Here is a 24,409-nt window from a genome sequence, read left to right as displayed (position 1 = left end):
CATGAAATCATGTATTAAAGTAGCCACCCTTTGCCTTGATGACAGCTTTGCACACTCTTGGCATTCTCTCAACCAGCTTCATGAGGTAGTCACCTGGAATGCATTTCAATTAACAGATGTGCCTTTGTTAAAAGTACATTTGTGTAATTTCTTTCCTTAATGCGTTTGAGCCAATCATTTGTGTTGTGACAAGGTAGGGGTGGTATACAGAAGATACATTTACATTTAAGTCATTTAGCAGACGCTCTTATCGAGAGCGACTTACAGTAGTGAATGCATACATTTCATTTCATGCATTTAAAAAATATATATATGTACTGGCACCCCGTGGGAATCGAACCCACAACCCTGGCGTTGCACACACCATGCTGGCGTTGCAAACACCATGCTCTACCAACTGAGCCACAGGGAAGCCTGTGCATGTGACAAGATAAACCTATTTGGTAAAATACCAAGTACATACTATGGCGAGAACAGCTCAAATAAGCAAAGAGAAACGAGTCAGTCAATCCGGAAAACGTCAAGAACTTTTAAAGTTTGTTCAAGTGCAGTCGCAAAAACCATCAAGCGCTAAGATGAAACTGGCTCTAATTAGGACCACCACAGGAAAGGAAGACCCAGAGGTACCTCTGCTCCAGAGGATAAATTCATTAGTTACCAGCCTAAGAAATTGCAGCCCAAATAAATGCTTCACAGTGTTCAAGTAACAGACACATCTCAACATCAACTGTTCAGAGGAGACTGCATGAAAGCAGGCCTTTATGGTAGAATTGCTGCAAAGAAACCACTACTAAAGGACACCAATAAGAAGAAGAGACTTGCTTGTGCCAAGAAACACGAGCAATGGACATTAGACCGGTGGAAATCCTTCCTTTGGTCTGATGAGTCAATTTTTGCTTTTTGATTCCAACCGCGGTGTCTTTGAGACGCAGAGTAGGTGAACGGATGATCTCCGCATGTGTGGTTCCCACCGTGAAGCATGGAGGAGGTGTGGGGGTGCTTTGCTGGTGACACTGTCTGTGATTTCTTTTTGAATTCTAGGCACACTTAACCAGCATGGCTACTACAGCATTCTGAAGCGATACGCCATCCCATCTGGTTTGCGCTTAGTGGGACTATCATTTGCTTTTCAACAGGACAATGACCCAACACACCTCCAGGTTGTGTAAGGACTATTTGACCAAGAAGGAGAGTGATGGAGTGCTGCATCAGATGACCTGACCTCCACAATCACCCGACCCTCAATCCAATTGAGATGGTTTGGGATGAGTACGACCGCAGAGTGAAGGAAAAGCAGCCAACAAGTGATCAGCATATGTGGGAACTCCTTCAAGACTGTTGGAAAAGCATTCCAGGTGAAGAGAATGCCAAGAGTGTGCAAAGATGTCATCAAGGCAAAGGGTGGTTACTTTGAAGAATCTCAAATATAAAATATATTTGTATTTGTTTAACACTTTTTTGGTTGCTACATGATTTGTTATTTCATAGTTTTGATGTCTTCACTATTATTCTATAATGCAGAAAATTGTAAAAATAAAGAAAAACCCTTCAATGAGTAGGTGTGTCCAAACCTTTGACTGGTACTGTACTTGCAGAGCATTGTTTGTGGTACCAGTGGATAATGACCTATAACACACATCATCATTAGATTACCAGTTCAGTAAAAAACACTGACGACCGTTCCCTATGGTTACACTGGTTAACAACAGTTTTAAAATCACTAAATCCCAGATGAACTATTAGCCTAAATTGACATACCAGTTCTACTAGTTAAGGACATTGTAGAACCAATACCCTCATCGGGTGGTGAGGAAGTAGCTGAACAGGACTTTGAACACTGTTTTTGACAACATTGACTAATTACTGCTGGACATTATCAGTACATATGGGTTACCTGGGTGTGGTGCATGTCTGGCCTGAAACCCAGAAAGATGGGAAAACATGGGGCCAATACCGCTCAAGATATCCATAGTCTTAACACATGGCAGACCCCTGGGAGTCCTGCCCTCACTGTATGCCCAAACTGGAGGCCCAACAAAAAGACTGGACCTGATTGGCTCCCTTACAGTAAGATGGGACGCGATTGGCTGTCTGTCTCAGATGGAGGGTTCCGGTTGCCGTACGACCTCAATCACCTGATCCAGATCGGAGATGAAGTGCTTGAGGTCGTCAAGGCAACGCTCCCTGATCTCTCCCAGGTTCTCTCGGAGTGGAATCTGCAGCTGCTTCTCCAGACTGGCGTCCTTAGCAACCAGCATCTTCACTACCATGCCAAACGTCTCACAGTCCTGCCGGTACACCTGGAAAACACCACAACATCAGAAACAGGAGCCAATAACACTTCATTTTGGTCAATTAGTAGATGCTCTTATCCACAAGGAATTTCAGTCAGAGCAATCTAATACAACATGATCAACAAGTATTGAACATCTTCAACTACAGAACTAGAACAAATGAACAGTACTAGCTCTTCAGAGACTAGGAACATCAGCACTTCCTTGGAATATGAGGGTCTGGTTTTAGAAACTATTTCCTGATGAGCCCAGAGCAAGCTCACGTCTACATGCTCATTCAATAGCCCTGCTAAGGGAGAAGAGAACACTGGTGTGAACAACACACACTTCATTGTGTTAACACATAGACCCAGTTCTCCTGTCAGCACACAAGCCTTCTTATTGGCTAGCCTGGCCCCAGAGCCAATAAACACCCAGTAAAGTAGAGGAGTTGAGGCTCTAGGGCTTGTAACAGGTGTGAGGGGAACAATGAGAGGAGAGGTGTTAAAACCTTGATGAGAGCTGCTGACCCACACCTAGTCTTCAATGGATCACACAGACCAAACAGCAAATACACTGCTGATGTCATACAAGGTCAGACCTAGTGCACAGTCTAATGATTTGATCAGAGGAGGATTGGTCTAGCTTATCGAAAATTAATTCAATCCAACATCAACATTTGGATTACAAGAGCTAAATAAAAGAAAGTCTTAAATCTGTAATCTTTCCCATCACGATAAATCACAAATTGAAACATGCACTGACAAGGAAAGATTGAAATAACGGAGGGAAAACACTGTTGAACTGTCATTGAGATGAAAAACAGTCCACCCCATTGCCCCAGGGTGACACCTGGAAAAGGTTCTCACCATAAACATGCAGAAGGAGAGAGAAAAGTGGCCTGTTTAGAATTGTGACCTTCTACAGACCAACATGGGAGCAGAGAATACATGCAGTCAAGATCATTATGGACATTCCAACATGGTCCACTCACTAGCCCTTGGTTACCACACCCTGACAGCTCTCCACTGCATACTTTGAGCTGTCTCAGACAGTACGGGGCTGTGCCGTCCAGAATAGTTTAGCTTCCAGCTACAGTCCGTTTCCCAGGGCCTCAGTCTCTGAGTCTGCAGCTATAAGAGGTGAGTCACTGTCAGGCCTTTAGGACACTAACACAGACCTGTCACTATCTTCCCTTTCTCCCCTACTCACCCTCTTATCTTGCTCTCTTTTTCTGTCTCTCTCTCAATTCAATTCAAGGCCTTTATTGGCATGGGAAACATGTTTACGTTGCCAAAGCAAGTGAAATAGATAATAAACAAGTGGAATAAACAAAAAATGTACAGTAAACATTACACTCACAAAAGTTCCAAAATAGACATAAAATGTAATTATGTGTAAATAGATAAAGTACCGGGAAAATAAATAAACATAAATATGGGTTGTATTTACAATGGTGTTTGTTCTTCTCACTGGTTGCCATGTTCTTGTGGCAACAGGTCACACATCTTGCTGCTGTGATGTCACACTGGTATTTCACCCAGTAGATAGTTTATAAAAAATAAAATATATATTAAATTCTTTGTGGATCTGTGTAATCATCTCTCTCACCTACTGGATCCTGTCCTGTGTGAACAGTGAGGTGAACTATCACTAATCTTCTCTCCCCTACTGGATCCTGTCCTGTGTGAACAGTGAGGTGAACTATCACTAATCTTCTCTCCTCTACTGGATCCTGTCCTGTGTGAACAGTGAGGTGAACTATCACTAATCTTCTCTCCCCTACTGGATCCTGTCCTGTGTGAACAGTGAGGTGAACTATCACTAATCTTCTCTCCCCTACTGGATCCTGTCCTGTGTGAACAGTGAGGTGAACTATCACTAATCTTCTCTCCCCTACTGGATCCTGTCCTGTGTGAACAGTGAGGTGAACTATCACTAATCTTCTCTCCCCTACTGGATCCTGTCCTGTGTGAACAGTGAGGTGAACTATCACTAATCTTCTCTCCCCTACTGGATCCTGTCCTGTGTGAACAGTGAGGTGAACTATCACTAATCTTCTCTCCCCTACTGGATCCTGTCCTGTGTGAACAGTGAGGTGAACTATCACTAATCTTCTCTCCCCTACTGGATCCTGTCCTGTGTGAACAGTGAGGTGAACTATCACTAATCTTCTCTCCCCTACTGGATCCTGTCCTGTGTGAACAGTGAGGTGAACTATCACTAATCTTCTCTCCCCTACTGGATCCTGTCCTGTGTGAACAGTGAGGTGAACTATCACTAATCTTCTCTCCCCTACTGGATCCTGTCCTGTGTGAACAGTGAGGTGAACTATCACTAATCTTCTCTCCCCTACTGGATCCTGTCCTGTGTGAACAGTGAGGTGAACTATCACTAATCTTCTCTCCCCTACTGGATCCTGTCCTGTGTGAACAGTGAGGTGAACTATCACTAATCTTCTCTCCCCTACTGGATCCTGTCCTGTGTGAACAGTGAGGTGAACTATCACTAATCTTCTCTCCCCTACTGGATCCTGTCCTGTGTGAACAGTGAGGTGAACTATCACTAATCTTCTCTCCCCTACTGGATCCTGTCCTGTGTGAACAGTGAGGTGAACTATCACTAATCTTCTCTCCCCTACTGGATCCTGTCCTGTGTGAACAGTGAGGTGAACTATCACTAATCTTCTCTCCCCTACTGGATCCTGTCCTGTGTGAACAGTGAGGTGAACTATCACTAATCTTCTCTCCCCTACTGGATCCTGTCCTGTGTGAACAGTGAGGTGAACTATCACTAATCTTCTCTCCCCTACTGGATCCTGTCCTGTGTGAACAGTGAGGTGAACTATCACTAATCTTCTCTCCCCTACTGGATCCTGTCCTGTGTGAACAGTGAGGTGAACTATCACTAATCTTCTCTCCCCTACTGGATCCTGTCCTGTGTGAACAGTGAGGTGAACTATCACTAATCTTCTCTCCCCTACTGGATCCTGTCCTGTGTGAACAGTGAGGTGAACTATCACTAATCTTCTCTCCCCTACTGGATCCTGTCCTGTGTGAACAGTGAGGTGAACTATCACTAATCTTCTCTCCCCTACTGGATCCTGTCCTGTGTGAACAGTGAGGTGAACTATCACTAATCTTCTCTCCCCTACTGGATCCTGTCCTGTGTGAACAGTGAGGTGAACTATCACTAATCTTCTCTCCCCTACTGGATCCTGTCCTGTGTGAACAGTGAGGTGAACTATCACTAATCTTCTCTCCCCTACTGGATCCTGTCCTGTGTGAACAGTGAGGTGAACTATCACTAATCTTCTCTCCCCTACTGGATCCTGTCCTGTGTGAACAGTGAGGTGAACTATCACTAATCTTCTCTCCCTACTGGATCCTGTCCTGTGTGAACAGTGAGGTGAACTATCACTAATCTTCTCTCCCCTACTGGATCCTGTCCTGTGTGAACAGTGAGGTGAACTATCACTAATCTTCTCTCCCCTACTGGATCCTGTCCTGTGTGAACAGTGAGGTGAACTATCACTAATCTTCTCTCCCCTACTGGATCCTGTCCTGTGTGAACAGTGAGGTGAACTATCACTAATCTTCTCTCCCCTACTGGATCCTGTCCTGTGTGAACAGTGAGGTGAACTATCACTAATCTTCTCTCCCCTACTGGATCCTGTCCTGTGTGAACAGTGAGGTGAACTATCACTAATCTTCTCTCCCCTACTGGATCCTGTCCTGTGTGAACAGTGAGGTGAACTATCACTAATCTTCTCTCCCCTACTGGATCCTGTCCTGTGTGAACAGTGAGGTGAACTATCACTAATCTTCTCTCCCCTACTGGATCCTGTCCTGTGTGAACAGTGAGGTGAACTATCACTAATCTTCTCTCCCCTACTGGATCCTGTCCTGTGTGAACAGTGAGGTGAACTATCACTAATCTTCTCTCCCCTACTGGATCCTGTCCTGTGTGAACAGTGAGGTGAACTATCACTAATCTTCTCTCCCCTACTGGATCCTGTCCTGTGTGAACAGTGAGGTGAACTATCACTAATCTTCTCTCCCCTACTGGATCCTGTCCTGTGTGAACAGTGAGGTGAACTATCACTAATCTTCTCTCCCCTACTGGATCCTGTCCTGTGTGAACAGTGAGGTGAACTATCACTAATCTTCTCTCCCCTACTGGATCCTGTCCTGTGTGAACAGTGAGGTGAACTATCACTAATCTTCTCTCCCCTACTGGATCCTGTCCTGTGTGAACAGTGAGGTGAACTATCACTAATCTTCTCTCCCTACTGGATCCTGTCCTGTGTGAACAGTGAGGTGAACTATCACTAATCTTCTCTCCCCTACTGGATCCTGTCCTGTGTGAACAGTGAGGTGAACTATCACTAATCTTCTCTCCCCTACTGGATCCTGTCCTGTGTGAACAGTGAGGTGAACTATCACTAATCTTCTCTCCCTACTGGATCCTGTCCTGTGTGAACAGTGAGGTGAACTATCACTAATCTTCTCTCCCCTACTGGATCCTGTCCGGTGTGAACAGTGAGGTGAACTATCACTAATCTTCTCTCCCCTACTGGATCCTGTCCTGTGTGAACAGTGAGGTGAACTATCACTAATCTTCTCTCCCCTACTGGATCCTGTCCTGTGTGAACAGTGAGGTGAACTATCACTAATCTTCTCTCCCCTACTGGATCCTGTCCTGTGTGAACAGTGAGGTGAACTATCACTAATCTTCTCTCCCCTACTGGATCCTGTCCTGTGTGAACAGTGAGGTGAACTATCACTAATCTTCTCTCCCTACTGGATCCTGTCCTGTGTGAACAGTGAGGTGAACTATCACTAATCTTCTCTCCCCTACTGGATCCTGTCCTGTGTGAACAGTGAGGTGAACTATCACTAATCTTCTCTCCCCTACTGGATCCTGTCCTGTGTGAACAGTGAGGTGAACTATCACTAATCTTCTCTCCCCTACTGGATCCTGTCCTGTGTGAACAGTGAGGTGAACTATCACTAATCTTCTCTCCCCTACTGGATCCTGTCCTGTGTGAACAGTGAGGTGAACTATCACTAATCTTCTCTCCCCTACTGGATCCTGTCCTGTGTGAACAGTGAGGTGAACTATCACTAATCTTCTCTCCCCTACTGGATCCTGTCCTGTGTGAACAGTGAGGTGAACTATCACTAATCTTCTCTCCCCTACTGGATCCTGTCCTGTGTGAACAGTGAGGTGAACTATCACTAATCTTCTCTCCCCTACTGGATCCTGTCCTGTGTGAACAGTGAGGTGAACTATCACTAATCTTCTCTCCCCTACTGGATCCTGTCCTGTGTGAACAGTGAGGTGAACTATCACTAATCTTCTCTCCCCTACTGGATCCTGTCCTGTGTGAACAGTGAGGTGAACTATCACTAATCTTCTCTCCCCTACTGGATCCTGTCCTGTGTGAACAGTGAGGTGAACTATCACTAATCTTCTCTCCCCTACTGGATCCTGTCCTGTGTGAACAGTGAGGTGAACTATCACTAATCTTCTCTCCCCTACTGGATCCTGTCCTGTGTGAACAGTGAGGTGAACTATCACTAATCTTCTCTCCCCTACTGGATCCTGTCCTGTGTGAACAGTGAGGTGAACTATCACTAATCTTCTCTCCCCTACTGGATCCTGTCCTGTGTGAACAGTGAGGTGAACTATCACTAATCTTCTCTCCCCTACTGGATCCTGTCCTGTGTGAACAGTGAGGTGAACTATCACTAATCTTCTCTCCCCTACTGGATCCTGTCCTGTGTGAACAGTGAGGTGAACTATCACTAATCTTCTCTCCCCTACTGGATCCTGTCCTGTGTGAACAGTGAGGTGAACTATCACTAATCTTCTCTCCCCTACTGGATCCTGTCCTGTGTGAACAGTGAGGTGAACTATCACTAATCTTCTCTCCCCTACTGGATCCTGTCCTGTGTGAACAGTGAGGTGAACTATCACTAATCTTCTCTCCCCTACTGGATCCTGTCCTGTGTGAACAGTGAGGTGAACTATCACTAATCTTCTCTCCCCTACTGGATCCTGTCCTGTGTGAACAGTGAGGTGAACTATCACTAATCTTCTCTCCCCTACTGGATCCTGTCCTGTGTGAACAGTGAGGTGAACTATCACTAATCTTCTCTCCCCTACTGGATCCTGTCCTGTGTGAACAGTGAGGTGAACTATCACTAATCTTCTCTCCCCTACTGGATCCTGTCCTGTGTGAACAGTGAGGTGAACTATCACTAATCTTCTCTCCCCTACTGGATCCTGTCCTGTGTGAACAGTGAGGTGAACTATCACTAATCTTCTCTCCCCTACTGGATCCTGTCCTGTGTGAACAGTGAGGTGAACTATCACTAATCTTCTCTCCCTACTGGATCCTGTCCTGTGTGAACAGTGAGGTGAACTATCACTAATCTTCTCTCCCTACTGGATCCTGTCCTGTGTGAACAGTGAGGTGAACTATCACTAATCTTCTCTCCCTACTGGATCCTGTCCTGTGTGAACAGTGAGGTGAACTATCACTAATCTTCTCTCCCCTACTGGATCCTGTCCTGTGTGAACAGTGAGGTGAACTATCACTAATCTTCTCTCCCCTACTGGATCCTGTCCTGTGTGAACAGTGAGGTGAACTATCACTAATCTTCTCTCCCCTACTGGATCCTGTCCTGTGTGAACAGTGAGGTGAACTATCACTAATCTTCTCTCCCCTACTGGATCCTGTCCTGTGTGAACAGTGAGGTGAACTATCACTAATCTTCTCTCCCCTACTGGATCCTGTCCTGTGTGAACAGTGAGGTGAACTATCACTAATCTTCTCTCCCCTACTGGATCCTGTCCTGTGTGAACAGTGAGGTGAACTATCACTAATCTTCTCTCCCCTACTGGATCCTGTCCTGTGTGAACAGTGAGGTGAACTATCACTAATCTTCTCTTAGTGCTACACTGGGTTCAAATGCCTTCGATTTCATTTTTCTAGCTGTAGATCTTTTACTGCTCTAGTGATGTAAGTATTGTTTGGATAACCTTATTTACTATTTATTATGGATTGATTTTATTTTATTTGTTTCACTCTTGATGTGATGTGCACTGCAGAGAACACCGGAAGAAGAATTATCACAGCAAAGTATTATAATGTTTGTTTATGTGACAATTCATCTCATAAGGGACGGGTTTCCAACTGGCGATTTGACAGGAAAATAAAATGTCATTCATTCATTCACTAATGCTCATTAGACCAAGCAGAAAGTCATCAGGACACAAGGTTGAGTTTAGGTCAAATATAGATTTAGTCCAATTTAAACTAGATGATTAATTATCTGGACTCTAGGGCTCGATACGCCAGGCCGATACAGGAAGCTAACAGGCCTGGGGGAGTGAGTGGGTGCGTGCTGGAGTTGAAGACGAACCACAGCTGAGTTTGGCTGGGCAGGAATGTGAAGGTTGGGGTGGGGGGGCCAGATGAGGACATCTAAGCCGGGTTAGTCAGGATGCATCCCAAATGGCACCCTATCCAGTGCACTACTTTAGACCAGGGAGCTATGTAGGGAATAGGGTGCCATTTGGGACACTGGTTTGAGGTAGGCCATACCCCTCATAACCTGGAAACCTGGTAGCATGTTTTGATTCAATAGCAACCCTTTAAGCTCCAGAGCCACACTGTGTGGCCTCTCCTCCTCCTCAGCCCCCAGGCTCTAATCAGAGAGGGGCTGTGGCCCCTGTCTCCGTGTCCCGGCTGGGTCCCCTCCCTGTCCTTCCGGTATGCAGTATCTCTCTGATCCACAACCCAGAGATCAGACCCTGCACTCCCACCAGTCGACGCCTCCATGTTCAAAGCAATAGGCTCAACAACAGGACCCAAACCCACAGCCACCCACACCTCCAGTGGTCAAGAGCAACTTCCTCCCTGATTGGGTAATGGGGTCAAGGGTCACACAGGAAGTATGTGAAAGTACAGTGTGCTCTATGAAATGCATTGTAAGCGTTGTTCAGAGTTGGAACATTGCACTTCCTGCTTTGGACTGATTGGTTCCTCCTGTTATTAACAACTTAATTCCGTACACATTCGGTATAGCCTACCTATGAATCTAAACCGCTCATGGTGTAGTAACTAAGGAGTTGAGGTTGGAAATACAGTCACTATGTTGCCTGACCATCTCAGTTACTATAGAACTAACAATACAGCCTTAACACAATGCAGTGCTGATTAACACAGTCATTTATGTATGTGTGTGAATGGGTAGGGCTCTTGATTAACATACATATGATATCATAGCCATTAGAGGTTTCATGTGATTTCATTATCATGGCCTCTGCCTTCCTTACATAGCCTGGCTCTAGTCCACAACCAGCAACATTGTGATTGGCTAAAAATAGAGTGGAAGTGAAAATGCCTAGCAGTACAGTAGCAACTGTTAATGGGGTTGGGTTAGGTGGAGTCTCTGTCCCAAATGGCACCCTGTTCCCTACATGGCCCTATGAGTCCTGGTCTAAAGTAGTGCACTATAAAGGGAATAGGGCCCTAGTCTGGTGCCACATTCCAGACGATGATGAATAGGCCCTATAGAAGCTGGATGCCACCCATGCCTTTCTGCCTTTTAACCACTCCATGGAAGTGAGCTAAGCTGGTAGCTCTGCCAAAGTCAGCGCCATTCATATGCCTCATCTTTCTCCTCCTCCTCTACAGTGAGAAGGCCATGGAGGTGGAATTTAGTCCAATTTCACTTTGCTACACAAACACAGTAGGCTATATGGGATGACAGGTGATATGTGAAAAGCATAGAGGGAGCCAGTGTAGGCTAAGTGTACAATGGAAGAGATGGCTAGACCAGATTGTGGAGGGAAAATAAACATCTCGCTCTCTGTGTGTGTGTGGTTGGCATCTGGTTGACACTTGTTGAGCGGCTAACCATTACTGCAGTGGAGAGCCCCACTTTACAGACATTTCTAATGTGAAATAAGGGGGTTGTTTCTTGAAAGGCTTCCATGCTGGGTCACTTAACTATGCATGATCTGAGGACCTAAACACACACTTCAATCACTTGATGTGGAAAGAGCAGCAAGGTGAAACCTCAGAGGAAATCAACAGATGTTGTTGAGGGAGGCCCAGTGCTCTCAGGAATAGTTTCTCTGAAGCAATGCTTCTTTATGCAGATAGAAACAGGTTTGAACAATTGGCTTTGAAGTACTGGTTTGGGATTTGTCTTCAGTGTTATCTGACAGCTTAGGCCATCACATCACATACAAGCCTACGCTTCAAACACATAAAAATTAGCTTTCTATTGAAATCTCACTGTCAGTTTGCAGTGAGGAAAAGACATACTACGCTTCAATAATCAACTTGACAAAGATATTGCTTTCAACATAAACGTAAAATCGTATTATTAATTTAATGCCAGATGTGTTCCCAGACGAGACCTAGAGGAGAGCTGACCAGATGTGTTCAGACTAGACCTAGAGGAGAGCTGACCAGATGTGTTCAGACTAGACCTAGAGGAGAGCTGACCAGATGTGTTCAGACTAGATCTAGAGGAGAGCTGACCAGATGTGTTCAGACTAGACCTAGAGGAGAGCTGACCAGATGTGTTCAGACGAGACCTAGAGGAGAGCTGACCAGATGTGTTCAGACGAGACCTAGAGGAGAGCTGACCAGATGTGTTCCCAGACTAGATCTAGAGGAGAGCTGACCAGATGTGTTCCCAGACTAGACCTAGAGGAGAGCTGACCAGATGTGTTCAGACTAGACCTAGAGGAGAGCTGACCAGATGTGTTCTGACTAGACCTAGAGGAGAGCTGACCAGATGTGTTCTGACTAGACCTAGAGGAGAGCTGACCAGATGTGTTCAGACGAGACCTAGAGGAGAGCTGACCAGATGTGTTCCCAGACGAGACCTAGAGGAGAGCTGACCAGATGTGTTCAGACGAGACCTAGAGGAGAGCTGACCAGAAGTGTTCCCAGACGAGACCTAGAGGAGAGCTGACCAGAAGTGTTCCCAGACTAGACCTAGAGGAGAGCTGACCAGATGTGTTCCCAGACTAGACCTAGAGGAGAGCTGACCAGATGTGTTCAGACGAGACCTAGAGGAGAGCTGACCAGATGTGTTCAGACTAGACCTAGAGGAGAGCTGACCAGATGTGTTCAGACGAGACCTAGAGGAGAGCTGACCAGATGTGTTCAGACTAGATCTAGAGGAGAGCTGACCAGATGTGTTCAGACGAGACCTAGAGGAGAGCTGACCAGATGTGTTCAGACGAGACCTAGAGGAGAGCTGACCAGATGTGTTCAGACGAGACCTAGAGGAGAGCTGACCAGATGTGTTCAGACTAGATCTAGAGGAGAGCTGACCAGATGTGTTCAGACGAGACCTAGAGGAGAGCTGACCAGATGTGTTCAGACGAGACCTAGAGGAGAGCTGACCAGATGTGTTCAGACGAGACCTAGAGGAGAGCTGACCAGATGTGTTCAGACTAGATCTAGAGGAGAGCTGACCAGATGTGTTCAGACGAGACCTAGAGAAGAGCTGGCCTGATGTGTTCAGTCTAGACCTAGAGGAGAGCTATGTTTAACGACAGGATCCTTAATATGGTCCCCTCAAACATGCTCAAACAGGGAAGAGGGCATCAAATAGCTGTTGTAAGGGTCATGCTCTGAGGTGCAGCACCACAGAAGGGCTCTGTGGTGCTGCACCAGAAGGGCTCTACCCCAGGAGGACACTCAGATTTAATGAGCTCAGTAAAACAGCAGAGATGCCCTTAATTAGCTCACTGGGAGCATAGGACAACACACACACACAGGGCGGCAGGTAGCCTAGTGGATAGAGTGTTGGGCCACTAACCGAAAGGTTGCTAGATCGAATCCCAAAGCTGACAAGGTAAAAATCTGTCGATCTGCCCCTGAACAACGGCCAGTAACTGTTACTAGACTGTCATTGTAAATAATCATTTGTTCTTAACTGACTTGTCTGGTTAAACAAAGGTTCAATAAATAAATACAAAACACACGCCTCAGGTGCTTTCTATCCCACCCCTTCTAGGCTGCGTGGTGGTGGTATATAAACCGGGGCTGAACTAGGCTGGTGGTATATAAACCGGGGCTGAACTAGGCTGGTGGTATATAAACCGGGGCTGAACTAGGCTGGTGGTATATAAACCGGGGCTGAACTAGGCTGGTGGTATATAAACCGGGGCTGAACTAGGCTGGTGGTATATAAACCTGGGAAGCACTAGGCTGGGTGGGGGTGGTATATAAACTGGGGCTGAACTAGACTGGTGGTATATAAACCTGGGAAGCACTAGGCTGGTGGTATATAAACCGGGGTTGAACTAGGCTGGAGGTATATAAACCATGGAAAAACTAGGCTGGAGGTATATAAACCATGGAAAAACTAGGCTGGAGGTATATAAACCGGGGCTGAACAAGGCTGGTGGTATATAAACCTGGGTAGCACTGGGCCGGGTGGGGGTGGTATATAAACCTGGGTAGAACTAGGCTGGGTGGGGGTGGTATATAAACCTGGGAAGCACTAGGCTGGTGGTATATAAACCGGGGTTGAACTAGGCTGGAGGTATATAAACCATGGAAAAACTAGGCTGGTGGTAGATAAACCGGGGCAGAACAAGGCTGGTGGTATATAAACCTGGGTAGAACTAGGCTGGGTGGGGGTGGTATATAAACCTGGGTAGAACTAGGCTGGGTGGGGGTGGTATATAAACCTGGGTAGCACTAGGCCGGGTGGGGGTGGTATATAAACCTGGGTAGCACTAGGCCGGGTGGGGGTGGTATATAAACCTGGGTAGCACTGGGCCGGGTGGGGGTGGTATATAAACCTGGGTAGCACTAGGCCGGGTGGGGGTGGTATATAAACCTGGGTAGCACTGGGCCGGGTGGGGGTGGTATATAAACCTGGGTAGCACTGGGCCGGGTGGGGGTGGTATATAAACCTGGGTAGCACTAGGCCGGGTGGGGGTGGTATATAAACCTGGGTAGCACTAGGCCGGGTGGGGGTGGTATATAAACCTGGGTAGCACTAGGCCAGATGGGGGTGGTATATAAACCTGGGTAGCACTAGGCCGGGTGGGGATGGTATATTAACCTGGGTAGCACTGGGCCGGGTGGGGGTGGTATATAAACCTGGGTAGCACTAGGCCGGGTGGGGGTGGTATATAAACCTGGTATGAATGGGCATCTGGCTGTTTGCAGTAATACAGGAGGGAACCAGGGTACTAGCTACAGAAACACACTGATGAAACCATGACTCGGCCCAGGAGTTTCTCCTGCTTCAGATGACAGGATAAGGAAAAACTCCAGGCCCTAATTCCACTAATGTTTTTCAAGCTTTTCCTGACCACATGACCTGACTGTTTTATGCAAAGTCTCTTATGAGACAGCATGTCACTATTATTCTACATATGATAAATAAACTGAAGTGTGTATGTGGGCTAACCACGCCAGAGACATGGCTGTGTTGGGTACCTTCTCTATTTCCCGGGCCTTGGCTCCGATGGCCTGCGCTCGGCGCTCCTGGAAGTCATCCTGGCTCTTGGGGGTCTCATCGATGGGGGGCAGGCCCTCCTCACGGTCCCACTCTAGGATATGAGCCTCCTCCTGGGGAGAGAGAGAGATGGTGGCCTGGTCACTCCGCTGTCTGAAAGAAGGATTTCTGAATACCGATTCATCCCAAGCTTTTATATTCATTTATTTCATTATTATCCAAGTGTCTATTTAAGACAAAAACCTAAACGTTTTTTAAGTATAAAGTCCTTCTGCATTGTCCACTCTGCTATCAATGCCAGTGAATCGATATGGGTGAGCCCCTCAAACAGTGTGGTCATGTTCAGAGAGTCCAACACACACACAGTGCTCTGGTCAGCATCTAAGTGGAGCGTTCCCTCCTGTTAGGGCTCAGCTAGACTCTGCATGTGCATCATGGGAAAAGTTCAAATAAACCCCAAAACAAAATGAGATGTTAACACTGCATTAAGTACGGTGATCAAATCACATAGCAGAGCTCCAATTAACCCTCTATAGTAGAGAGAGATCAGCCAGCCAACAGTATTATCCCTCCCCCACTGGGTATAACAGTCTGGCCCCCAGCGCTGGCCCCAGCCCCATGTGTCAGAGACTAAGACAAGGAGAAACGAGGAGAAAATGAGGCCAACTTAGATCATCGCTTCTATACTGCTGGATCTCTCTCTCTACCCCTCTCCGTCGCTCTCTCTACCCCTCTCCATCTCTCTCTCCCCGTCTCTCTCTCTCTCTCTACCCCTCTGGATCTCTCCGTCTCTCTCTTTCTACCCCTCTCCCTCTGGATCTCTCCGTCTCTCTCTTTCTACCCCTCTCCATCTCTCTCTCTACCCCTCTCCATCTCTCTCTCCCCGTCTCTCTCTCTCCGTCTCTCTCTTTCTACCCCTGTCCCTCTCCCTCGCTCAGTCCTCATTTCCTATTGTCCTTTAAGGGGCTAGCTAGGGGACTGGGGATGCAGAGAGCTGGCTACGCTTGATTAAACATTCTGGAGAGAGGAAGCAAGTTAGAGTCAAGTCGCATTAGTGACCCTAAATCATTCAAAAATAAGACAAATATATGAAAATGGGGATCACAGAGCCAACCAGGAAGAGAGAGAGTGGGGCTCTAAAAAATACCTGATGTGATTGGCCAAAATACCAATTAGTGGAAAACAATATCAGAATTGGGCTGCCTGTGTAAGCACAGTCAGACTCTCTTTCTCTCCCAGTCCCACTTCAATGTCTAGCCTTTAAGAATACATCATGAAGACACCCTAAACATCCCAGATCTGTGTAAGCCTGAGCAGTTACCCAGGGAGACATGGTGCCTGTGTGTGTCTGTGTTCTCCTAAGGATAACTCCCAAAAGCAAGAGTGTTTGTTGAACCTACACGGTCTCCCATTAAAATGAGTTTACTAATGGCAGAGCTCTTTGATCTTGGCTAAGGTTCTGGGTTCTAAACCAGGGAGAGAGTGGAGGAGGGGAACACACCGCCTGCCTGCCTGTCGTGACCAGATCAAACAGAGGGTTGGAGAGGGAGGGATGGAGGGGGTCGCGGGACTCTCACTAAAAAAATACTTTCATCACAGAGGGTTTATTGGTACACACACACACACACACACACACACACACACACACACACACACACACACACACACACACACACACACACACACACAGGATCTCCAAGGGAGGTACCGTGCGCCTTCGGATCTCTCGGAGGATAAAGTATCAGAAAGCGTCTGGCTAGGTTCAAACGGTTGTCTAAATGTCAACCCAAATCAAAAGGATGATTCTACCCAGAGTATACAGCAAATATTTACTAACACACCTGGCATCAGATGATTCACAGCACTTTAACAGTTCTAAGATGTTCCAGAATAATTTGTCAAGAGGTTTGTTTGTTAGAGATGATATGATGAAACAGACCATAGTTAATGTAGCGTCACTAGCGTGCCAGACAGCTCTGTGTATTCAGTATGGTGGAGCATCAGGCAGCTCTGTGTATTCAGTATGGTGGAGCACCAGGCAGCTCTGTGTATTCAGTATGGTGGAGCACCAGGCAGCTCTGTGTATTCAGTATGGTGGAGCACCAGGCAGCTCTGTGTATTCAGTATGGTGGAGCACCAGGCAGCTCTGTGTATTCAGTATGGTGGAGCACCAGGCAGCTCTGTGTATTCAGTATGGTGGAGCACCAGGCAGCTCTGTGTATTCAGTATGGTGGAGCACCAGGCAGCTCTGTGTATTCAGTATGGTGGAGCACCAGGCAGCTCTGTGTATTCAGTATGGTGGAGCACCAGGCAGCTCTGTGTATTCAGTATGGTGGAGCATCAGGCAGCTCTGTGTATTCAGTATGGTGGAGCACCAGGCAGCTCTGTGTATTCAGTATGGTGGAGCACCAGGCAGCTCTGTGTATTCAGTATGGTGGAGCATCAGGCAGCTCTGTGTATTCAGTATGGTGGAGCATCAGGCAGCTCTGTGTATTCAGTATGGTGGAGCACCAGGCAGCTCTGTGTATTCAGTATGGTGGAGCACCAGGCAGCTCTGTGTATTCAGTATGGTGGAGCATCAGGCAGCTCTGTGTATTCAGTATGGTGGAGCATCAGGCAGCTCTGTGTATTCAGTATGGTGGAGCACCAGGCAGCTCTGTGTATTCAGTATGGTGGAGCATCACACATTCACTATCCCATATCCCCATGGGGAGTCTAGTTACACTCAGTCAGTACCGCTTCAGTCATCAAGAGAAAGGCAGAGGAAACAGCCAGCCAGCCAGCCTCTCTCTCCGTCTCTCCTCCCAGTTTTTAAAAAGCAATAAGCAATCCACGTTGCGTCGTGCATAAGAACAGCCCTTAGCCGTGGTATATTGGCCATATACCACACCCCCTTGGGCCTTATTGCTTAAATAAACCACACACTGACATGAATTAAAGCATGAACAGTTAAATATAGTGGTGACTCTTCCTTTTGTCCAGCCCCCCACATGTGCTAAGTTTGTAATGTGTAAAACACTTCATCAGCAGGACTCACCTTAGTGGACGCTGTGCTCTGAGGTGACCCGTCCTGAGAATGACCAGGGGGCCTGTCTTTGTCTGGAAAGGGAGAGAGAAAGAAAAGAACACAACAGAGTCTGAGGGATGGAGAAGGAGGGATTCATTCAGAACAACACACCTCGAGCCAGTACAATGAAAAAGACCACTCAGTGTATAGTGTGATCTTATTGGGGGTTATAAAGGTGTCTGACATGTTCTGACACCGCCAGGTAGGTTCCTGTGGGAGGGGACAGGGGGATACACCACACCTGGTCTACACTGCCAGACAGTCTCCAGCCGCCAGACAGTCTCCAGCCGCCACGCCGCCAGACGGTCTCCATCCGCCAGACGGTCTCCATCCGCCAAAGGGTCTCCATCCGACACGCCGCCAGAGGGTCTCCATCCGACACGCCGCCAGAGGGTCTCCATCCGACACGCCGCCAGAGGGTCTCCATCTGACACGCCGCCAGAGGGTCTCCATCCGACACGCCGCCAGAGGGTCTCCATCCGACACGCCGCCAGAGGGTCTCCATCCGACACGCCGCCAGACGGCCTCCATCCGACACGCCGCCAGACGGCCTCCATCCGACACGCCGCCAGACAGTCTCCATCCGACACGCCGCCAGACAGCCTCCATCCGACACGCCGCCAGACAGCCTCCATCCGACACGCCGCCAGACAGCCTCCATCCGACACGCCGCCAGACAGCCTCCATCCGACACGCCGCCAGACAGCCTCCATCCGACACGCCGCCAGACAGCCTCCATCCGACACGCCGCCAGACAGCCTCCATCCGACACGCCGCCAGACAGCCTCCATCCGACACGCCGCCAGACAGCCTCCATCCGACACGCCGCCAGACAGCCTCCATCCGACACGCCGCCAGACAGCCTCCATCCGACACGCCGCCAGACAGTCTCCATCCGACACGCCGCCAGACAGTCTCCATCCGACACGCCGCCAGACAGTCTCCATCCGACACGCCGCCAGACAGTCTCCATCCGACACGCCGCCAGACAGTCTCCATCCGACACGCCGCCAGACAGTCTCCATCCACCATTGCATTGGATGTTTGTCCAGCTCCTGTTATTATTTGGGAAGTGTTTAAGCCTCTGTACTCCTCTCCATCCAGGCTTGTCCCCTCCTATCCCCTCTGCACTGATCAGATCCTGTGGATGGCTGCAATAATAAGGGGGAACTGCATTAGGAGAAACCCTGCAGGCTAGTCAGACTGAATTGCAGGCCCTCATTCGTCCGTTGGCACTCTCCTCTCTCCGTCTCTCGCTCTCTCTGGCCTGTGTTGCCAGAGGCTTGATGCCCAAGCAGCATCGATGCTCAGTGGGCACCACCGCAGGCGCCATGGTCAATTACCCATTAGGCCCATGTCTGTGTCACTTCAAACACCATGCTCAGACACTCCCAGGAGAAATTCAAATGACGTGCTGGTTCCATATTTTATTAAGAGGGTCCCTTCTCCCTGCACCATATACCATTACATTATTCAGATACACTGCTGAACTCAATTCTGATGGAGGATATGTTCTGAATGACATTTTTAGTGTCAAATCCGTCGTCCGACTTTGTGGGTTGAACAGAATTCATTTCCATGATATCAAAAACACTCCATAACTGAATGTGAAAGTGGGATTGAGAGTGAGAAAGACCAGAGAGAGAGAGAGAACCTGTGGGTGGAGGATATTAGTTTGTCTTGCTCCTGGAAAAGGGTTGACAGAGCCAACATGGTGGCCAGTAACATCTATCTCCAACACTAACATGTCACCCCACACAGCAGTTATATCCATTAGAGAGAGTAGACACCCTACTCCTTCCTCTATGTCTCTACACACACAAGTCGACAGCGTTTTTATGATCCATAACAAAGTGGCAGAGAGAGCGTGAAAACGGCAGGCCAGCCGACCAATTAGCAACGCTCTCTCAGGTTACCTCAGCCGAAACAGACCCAGCAGTATAACGACCTTCACAGAAAACTCTCCCTCAGGTTACCTCAGCTGAAACAGACTCAGCAGGACAAAGACCTTCACAGAAACTCTCTCTCAGGTTACCTCAGCTGAAACAGACTCAGCAGGACAAAGACCTTCACAGAAACTCTCTCTCAGGTTACCTCAGCTGAAACAGACTCAGCAGGACAAAGACCTTCACAGAAACTCTCTCTCAGGTTACCTCAGCTGAAACAGACTCAGCAGGACAAAGACCTTCACAGAAAACTTCAACCCTAGATCTCTTTTATTATGGGCGGAGCTGGACGTAGGGTGGGAACGTTGGTTCATGGTTAAACCTCATTCTATATCTCAATTCAACATTGAGGTTCAACCTTGTGGGAGTTGGTGTTTGACCAAGGAGCTAAAGAGCCATTTCTCCACACTACGTCCTTGGTTAGATTGATAGTGTGTCATTAAAAACACAGGATAGAAGTCTTACGATGAAATAACAGTAATCCAGCATTGATTCGGCAGACACATTTCTGTTCATGATATTATCTACAGTGTGTTTATTCCCTACACTAAAACACACACTATAGTCTCTAGAACCCATCCTAGTTTCCCCTCTTCCCTGTACTTACCAGACATCCTGCTCAGACAACACTCTTCACACCCTGAGAGACCATGGAGAAGAGAACATGGACGTCACTAAGACTATAATCACACAGGCCGCCAGCCAGCTGGGAACGGCTCCTGTCGACCAATGAGCTACTATAGATGATCATTATGGCTGTTAGAACCAATACATGGAGGACGAGGAGCAGAATCAACATGCTCAGCTTTCTTTCAGCAGAGACAATCACATCTATGGCTGATTCACACTAACACAGCACAGTGCACCACTGACCCATGGGTACTTGTCCACGGGCCTGTTTGGGGAACAGCCACCCACCCCAGGGCTGCTCAGCCACAGGGGTACCAGAGAGCACCTAAAAGCACGCCATGGCATCATCAGATGGGGACGACAAGATTAAACTACAGAGGCTGAGGATTCCCCCCTGGTTCCAATAATGTAGTGGGGTCAAAATGTAAATTCACAATGTCTATTTGACAAGTTCAGCTGGAATCCCAGCTCCTCATAAGCTGCTGAACTGAATGCAACCCAAGAGGAACATGATTGGTGGGGACTGAGTGGTGGGGGAGGTACTTACTTTTCTGCTGGGCGGGTTGGGGGAGACCCTTGCCTCTGTCAGGAGAGTAGCTCTTGCTACTGACGGTGGAGCCGGACCGGCTGTGGGGGGAGGGGGGGACGTCTGTTCTCAGGGGAGGCAAGGGACCTTTCCTTCTGTAGGTGAGAGACAAGGGGATTTTAGTGCTCTTAGGGTGACTTATAATCAGTACATTCAACTAAAGATGGTAAAGGGTCAAATAACAGAAGACAAGATAGAAGACACAGAGAGAGATCAGCTTCTTCACATATCTAGAGTCTGAGCGGTACCGATGAATCAAGTCTGACACCAACAGGCTCCTGAACAGCTTCTATCCCCATGCCATAAGACTGCTAAATGGCTAACTAAATAGCTAGCTAAATGGCTACACAGACTGAGTTGACCCTTGTATTTTATTCTTATTTTTGTCTCTATACACACTCCCAAAGCCCTACACACACTGACACACCAACACACACACACTCACAGGGCCCTACACACACCCACAGGGCCGTACACACTAGACACTCCAACACACACACACACACACATCAACTTCTCATAAACATATAATATGCACATACATTTATACTGAATAAACACAACCACTCAGATACAATCATCATATACGCTGCTGTTACTCTGTTTATCATATATCCTGATGCCTCGTCACCTTACCCCTATACATATCTACCTCCATCACTCCAGTATCCCTGCACATTGTAAATATGCTACTGGAACTGACCCTGTATATAGTACCTTACCCCTATACATATCTACCTCCATCACTCCAGTATCCCTGCACATTGTAAATATGCTACTGGAACTGACCCTGTATATAGTACCTTACCCCTATACATATCTACCTCCATCACTCCAGTATCCCTGCACATTGTAAATATGCTACTGGAACTGACCCTGTATATAGAAACCTTACTTATTTCTTTACTGTTTTTGTTCTACCTCATGTTTTTAGTAATAGATTGTTATTGATTACTGCATTGTTGGGGTTAGAGCCACAAGAAAGGCATTCCCTGTACTTGTGTATGTGACATTAAAACATTAAACTGAAACACTATATATCCAACTGAAGAAGTTAGTAATGGATAGTAGTAGTAGTAGTACCAGACAGATACATACCCTCTGTCCAGTTAGTAATGGATAGTAGTAGTAGTACCAGACAGATACATACCCTCTGTCCAGTTAGTAATGGATAGTAGTAGTAGTACCAGACAGATACATACCCTCTGTCTAGTTAGTAATGGATAGTAGTAGTAGTACCAGACAGATACATACCCTCTGTCTAGTTAGTAATGGATAGTAGTAGTAGTAGTAGTAGTACCAGACAGATACATACCCTCTGTCCAGTTAGTAATGGATAGTAGTAGTAGTACCAGACAGATACATACCCTCTGTCCAGTTAGTAATGGATAGTAGTAGTAGTACCAGACAGATACATACCCTCTGTCCAGTTAGTAATGGATAGTAGTAGTACCAGACAGATACATACCCTCTGTCCAGTTAGTAATGGATAGTAGTAGTAGTAGTAGTAGCACCAGACAGATACATACCCTCTGTCCAGTTAGTAATGGATAGTAGTACCAGACAGATACATACCCTCTGTCCAGTTAGTAATGGATAGTAGTAGTAGTAGTACCAGACAGATACATACCCTCTGTCCAGTTAGTAATGGATAGTAGTAGTAGTAGTACCAGACAGATACATACCCTCTGTCTAGTTAGTAATGGATAGTAGTAGTACCAGACAGATACATACCCTCTGTCCAGTTAGTAATGGATAGTAGTAGTAGTAGTAGTAGTACCAGACAGATACATACCCTCTGTCCAGTTAGTAATGGATAGTAGTACCAGACAGATACATACCCTCTGTCCAGTTAGTAATGGATAGTAGTAGTAGTAGTACCAGACAGATACATACCCTCTGTCCAGTTAGTAATGGATAGTAGTAGTAGTAGTACCAGACAGATACATACCCTCTGTCTAGTTAGTAATGGATAGTAGTAGTAGTAGTAGTAGTACCAGACAGATACATACCCTCTGTCTAGTTAGTAATGGATAGTAGTAGTAGTACCAGACAGATACATACCCTCTGTCTAGTTAGTAATGGATAGTAGTAGTAGTAGTAGTACCAGACAGATACATACCCTCTGTCTAGTTAGTAATGGATTGTAGTAGTAGTAGTAGTAACAGACAGATACATACCCTCTGTCTAGTTAGTAATGGATAGTAGTAGTAGTAGTAGTAGTAGTACCAGACAGATACATACCCTCTGTCTAGTTAGTAATGGATAGTAGTAGTAGTACCAGACAGATACATACCCTCTGTCCAGTTAGTAATGGATAGTAGTAGTAGTACCAGACAGATACATACCCTCTGTCCAGTTAGTAATGGATAGTAGTAGTACCAGACAGATACATACCCTCTGTCTAGTTAGTAATGGATAGTAGTAGTAGTAGTAGTAGTAGTAGTAGTAGTAGTAGTACCAGACAGATACATACCCTCTGTCCAGTTAGTAATGGATAGTAGTACCAGACAGATACATACCCTCTGTCCAGTTAGTAATGGATAGTAGTAGTAGTAGTACCAGACAGATACATACCCTCTGTCCAGTTAGTAATGGATAGTAGTAGTAGTAGTACCAGACAGATACATACCCTCTGTCTAGTTAGTAATGGATAGTAGTAGTAGTAGTAGTACCAGACAGATACATACCCTCTGTCTAGTTAGTAATGGATAGTAGTAGTAGTAGTAGTACCAGACAGATACATACCCTCTGTCCAGTTAGTAATGGATAGTAGTAGTAGTACCAGACAGATACATACCCTCTGTCCAGTTAGTAATGGATAGTAGTAGTAGTACCAGACAGATACATACCCTCTGTCCAGTTAGTAATGGATAGTAGTAGTACCAGACAGATACATACCCTCTGTCCAGTTAGTAATGGATAGTAGTAGTAGTAGTAGTAGTACCACCAGACAGATACATACCCTCTGTCCAGTTAGTAATGGATAGTAGTACCAGACAGATACATACCCTCTGTCCAGTTAGTAATGGATAGTAGTAGTAGTAGTACCAGACAGATACATACCCTCTGTCCAGTTAGTAATGGATAGTAGTAGTAGTAGTACCAGACAGATACATACCCTCTGTCTAGTTAGTAATGGATAGTAGTAGTACCAGACAGATACATACCCTCTGTCCAGTTAGTAATGGATAGTAGTAGTAGTAGTAGTAGTACCAGACAGATACATACCCTCTGTCCAGTTAGTAATGGATAGTAGTACCAGACAGATACATACCCTCTGTCCAGTTAGTAATGGATAGTAGTAGTAGTAGTACCAGACAGATACATACCCTCTGTCCAGTTAGTAATGGATAGTAGTAGTAGTAGTACCAGACAGATACATACCCTCT

At 46.6% G+C, this 24,409-nt stretch overlaps 2 protein-coding genes and 1 long non-coding RNA gene across 7 annotated transcripts in view; 1 reads left to right on the top strand and 2 right to left on the bottom strand.

Moving 5' to 3' along the window:
• LOC115188433 (glucoside xylosyltransferase 1) overlaps positions 1-24,409 on the top strand; it is a 601,934-nt gene that overhangs the window by 520,983 nt on the left and 56,542 nt on the right. The window lies entirely within an intron of this gene.
• The window catches only part of LOC115188437 (periphilin-1), a 36,950-nt gene continuing 14,056 nt past the window's right edge, over positions 1,516-24,409 (bottom strand). For all 5 annotated transcript variants that reach the window (XM_029747297.1, XM_029747296.1, XM_029747300.1 and 2 more), the window contains exons 7-10: positions 20,979-21,112; positions 17,826-17,887; positions 14,770-14,901; positions 1,516-2,300 (exon numbers count right to left, since the gene is read on the bottom strand). In XM_029747297.1, the coding sequence (XP_029603157.1) occupies positions 2,097-2,300; positions 14,770-14,901; positions 17,826-17,887; positions 20,979-21,112 (532 nt within the window). In that variant the 3' untranslated portion in view covers positions 1,516-2,096. The remainder of the gene's footprint in view (positions 2,301-14,769; positions 14,902-17,825; positions 17,888-20,978; positions 21,113-24,409) is intronic.
• On the bottom strand, positions 9,268-13,126 carry LOC115188445 (uncharacterized). Its single transcript, XR_003876414.1, has 2 exons — positions 12,007-13,126; positions 9,268-11,714 (listed from the first exon to the last, which is right to left on the bottom strand). It is a non-coding gene; the product is annotated as an uncharacterized LOC115188445 (long non-coding RNA).

Source organism: Salmo trutta, unplaced genomic scaffold (genome assembly GCF_901001165.1).
Source record: "Salmo trutta unplaced genomic scaffold, fSalTru1.1, whole genome shotgun sequence".
Taxonomy (NCBI): Eukaryota; Metazoa; Chordata; class Actinopteri; order Salmoniformes; family Salmonidae; genus Salmo; species Salmo trutta.
The sequence above is the reverse complement of the archived record's forward strand: the minus strand, read 5'-3'. Positions and strand labels throughout refer to the sequence as shown.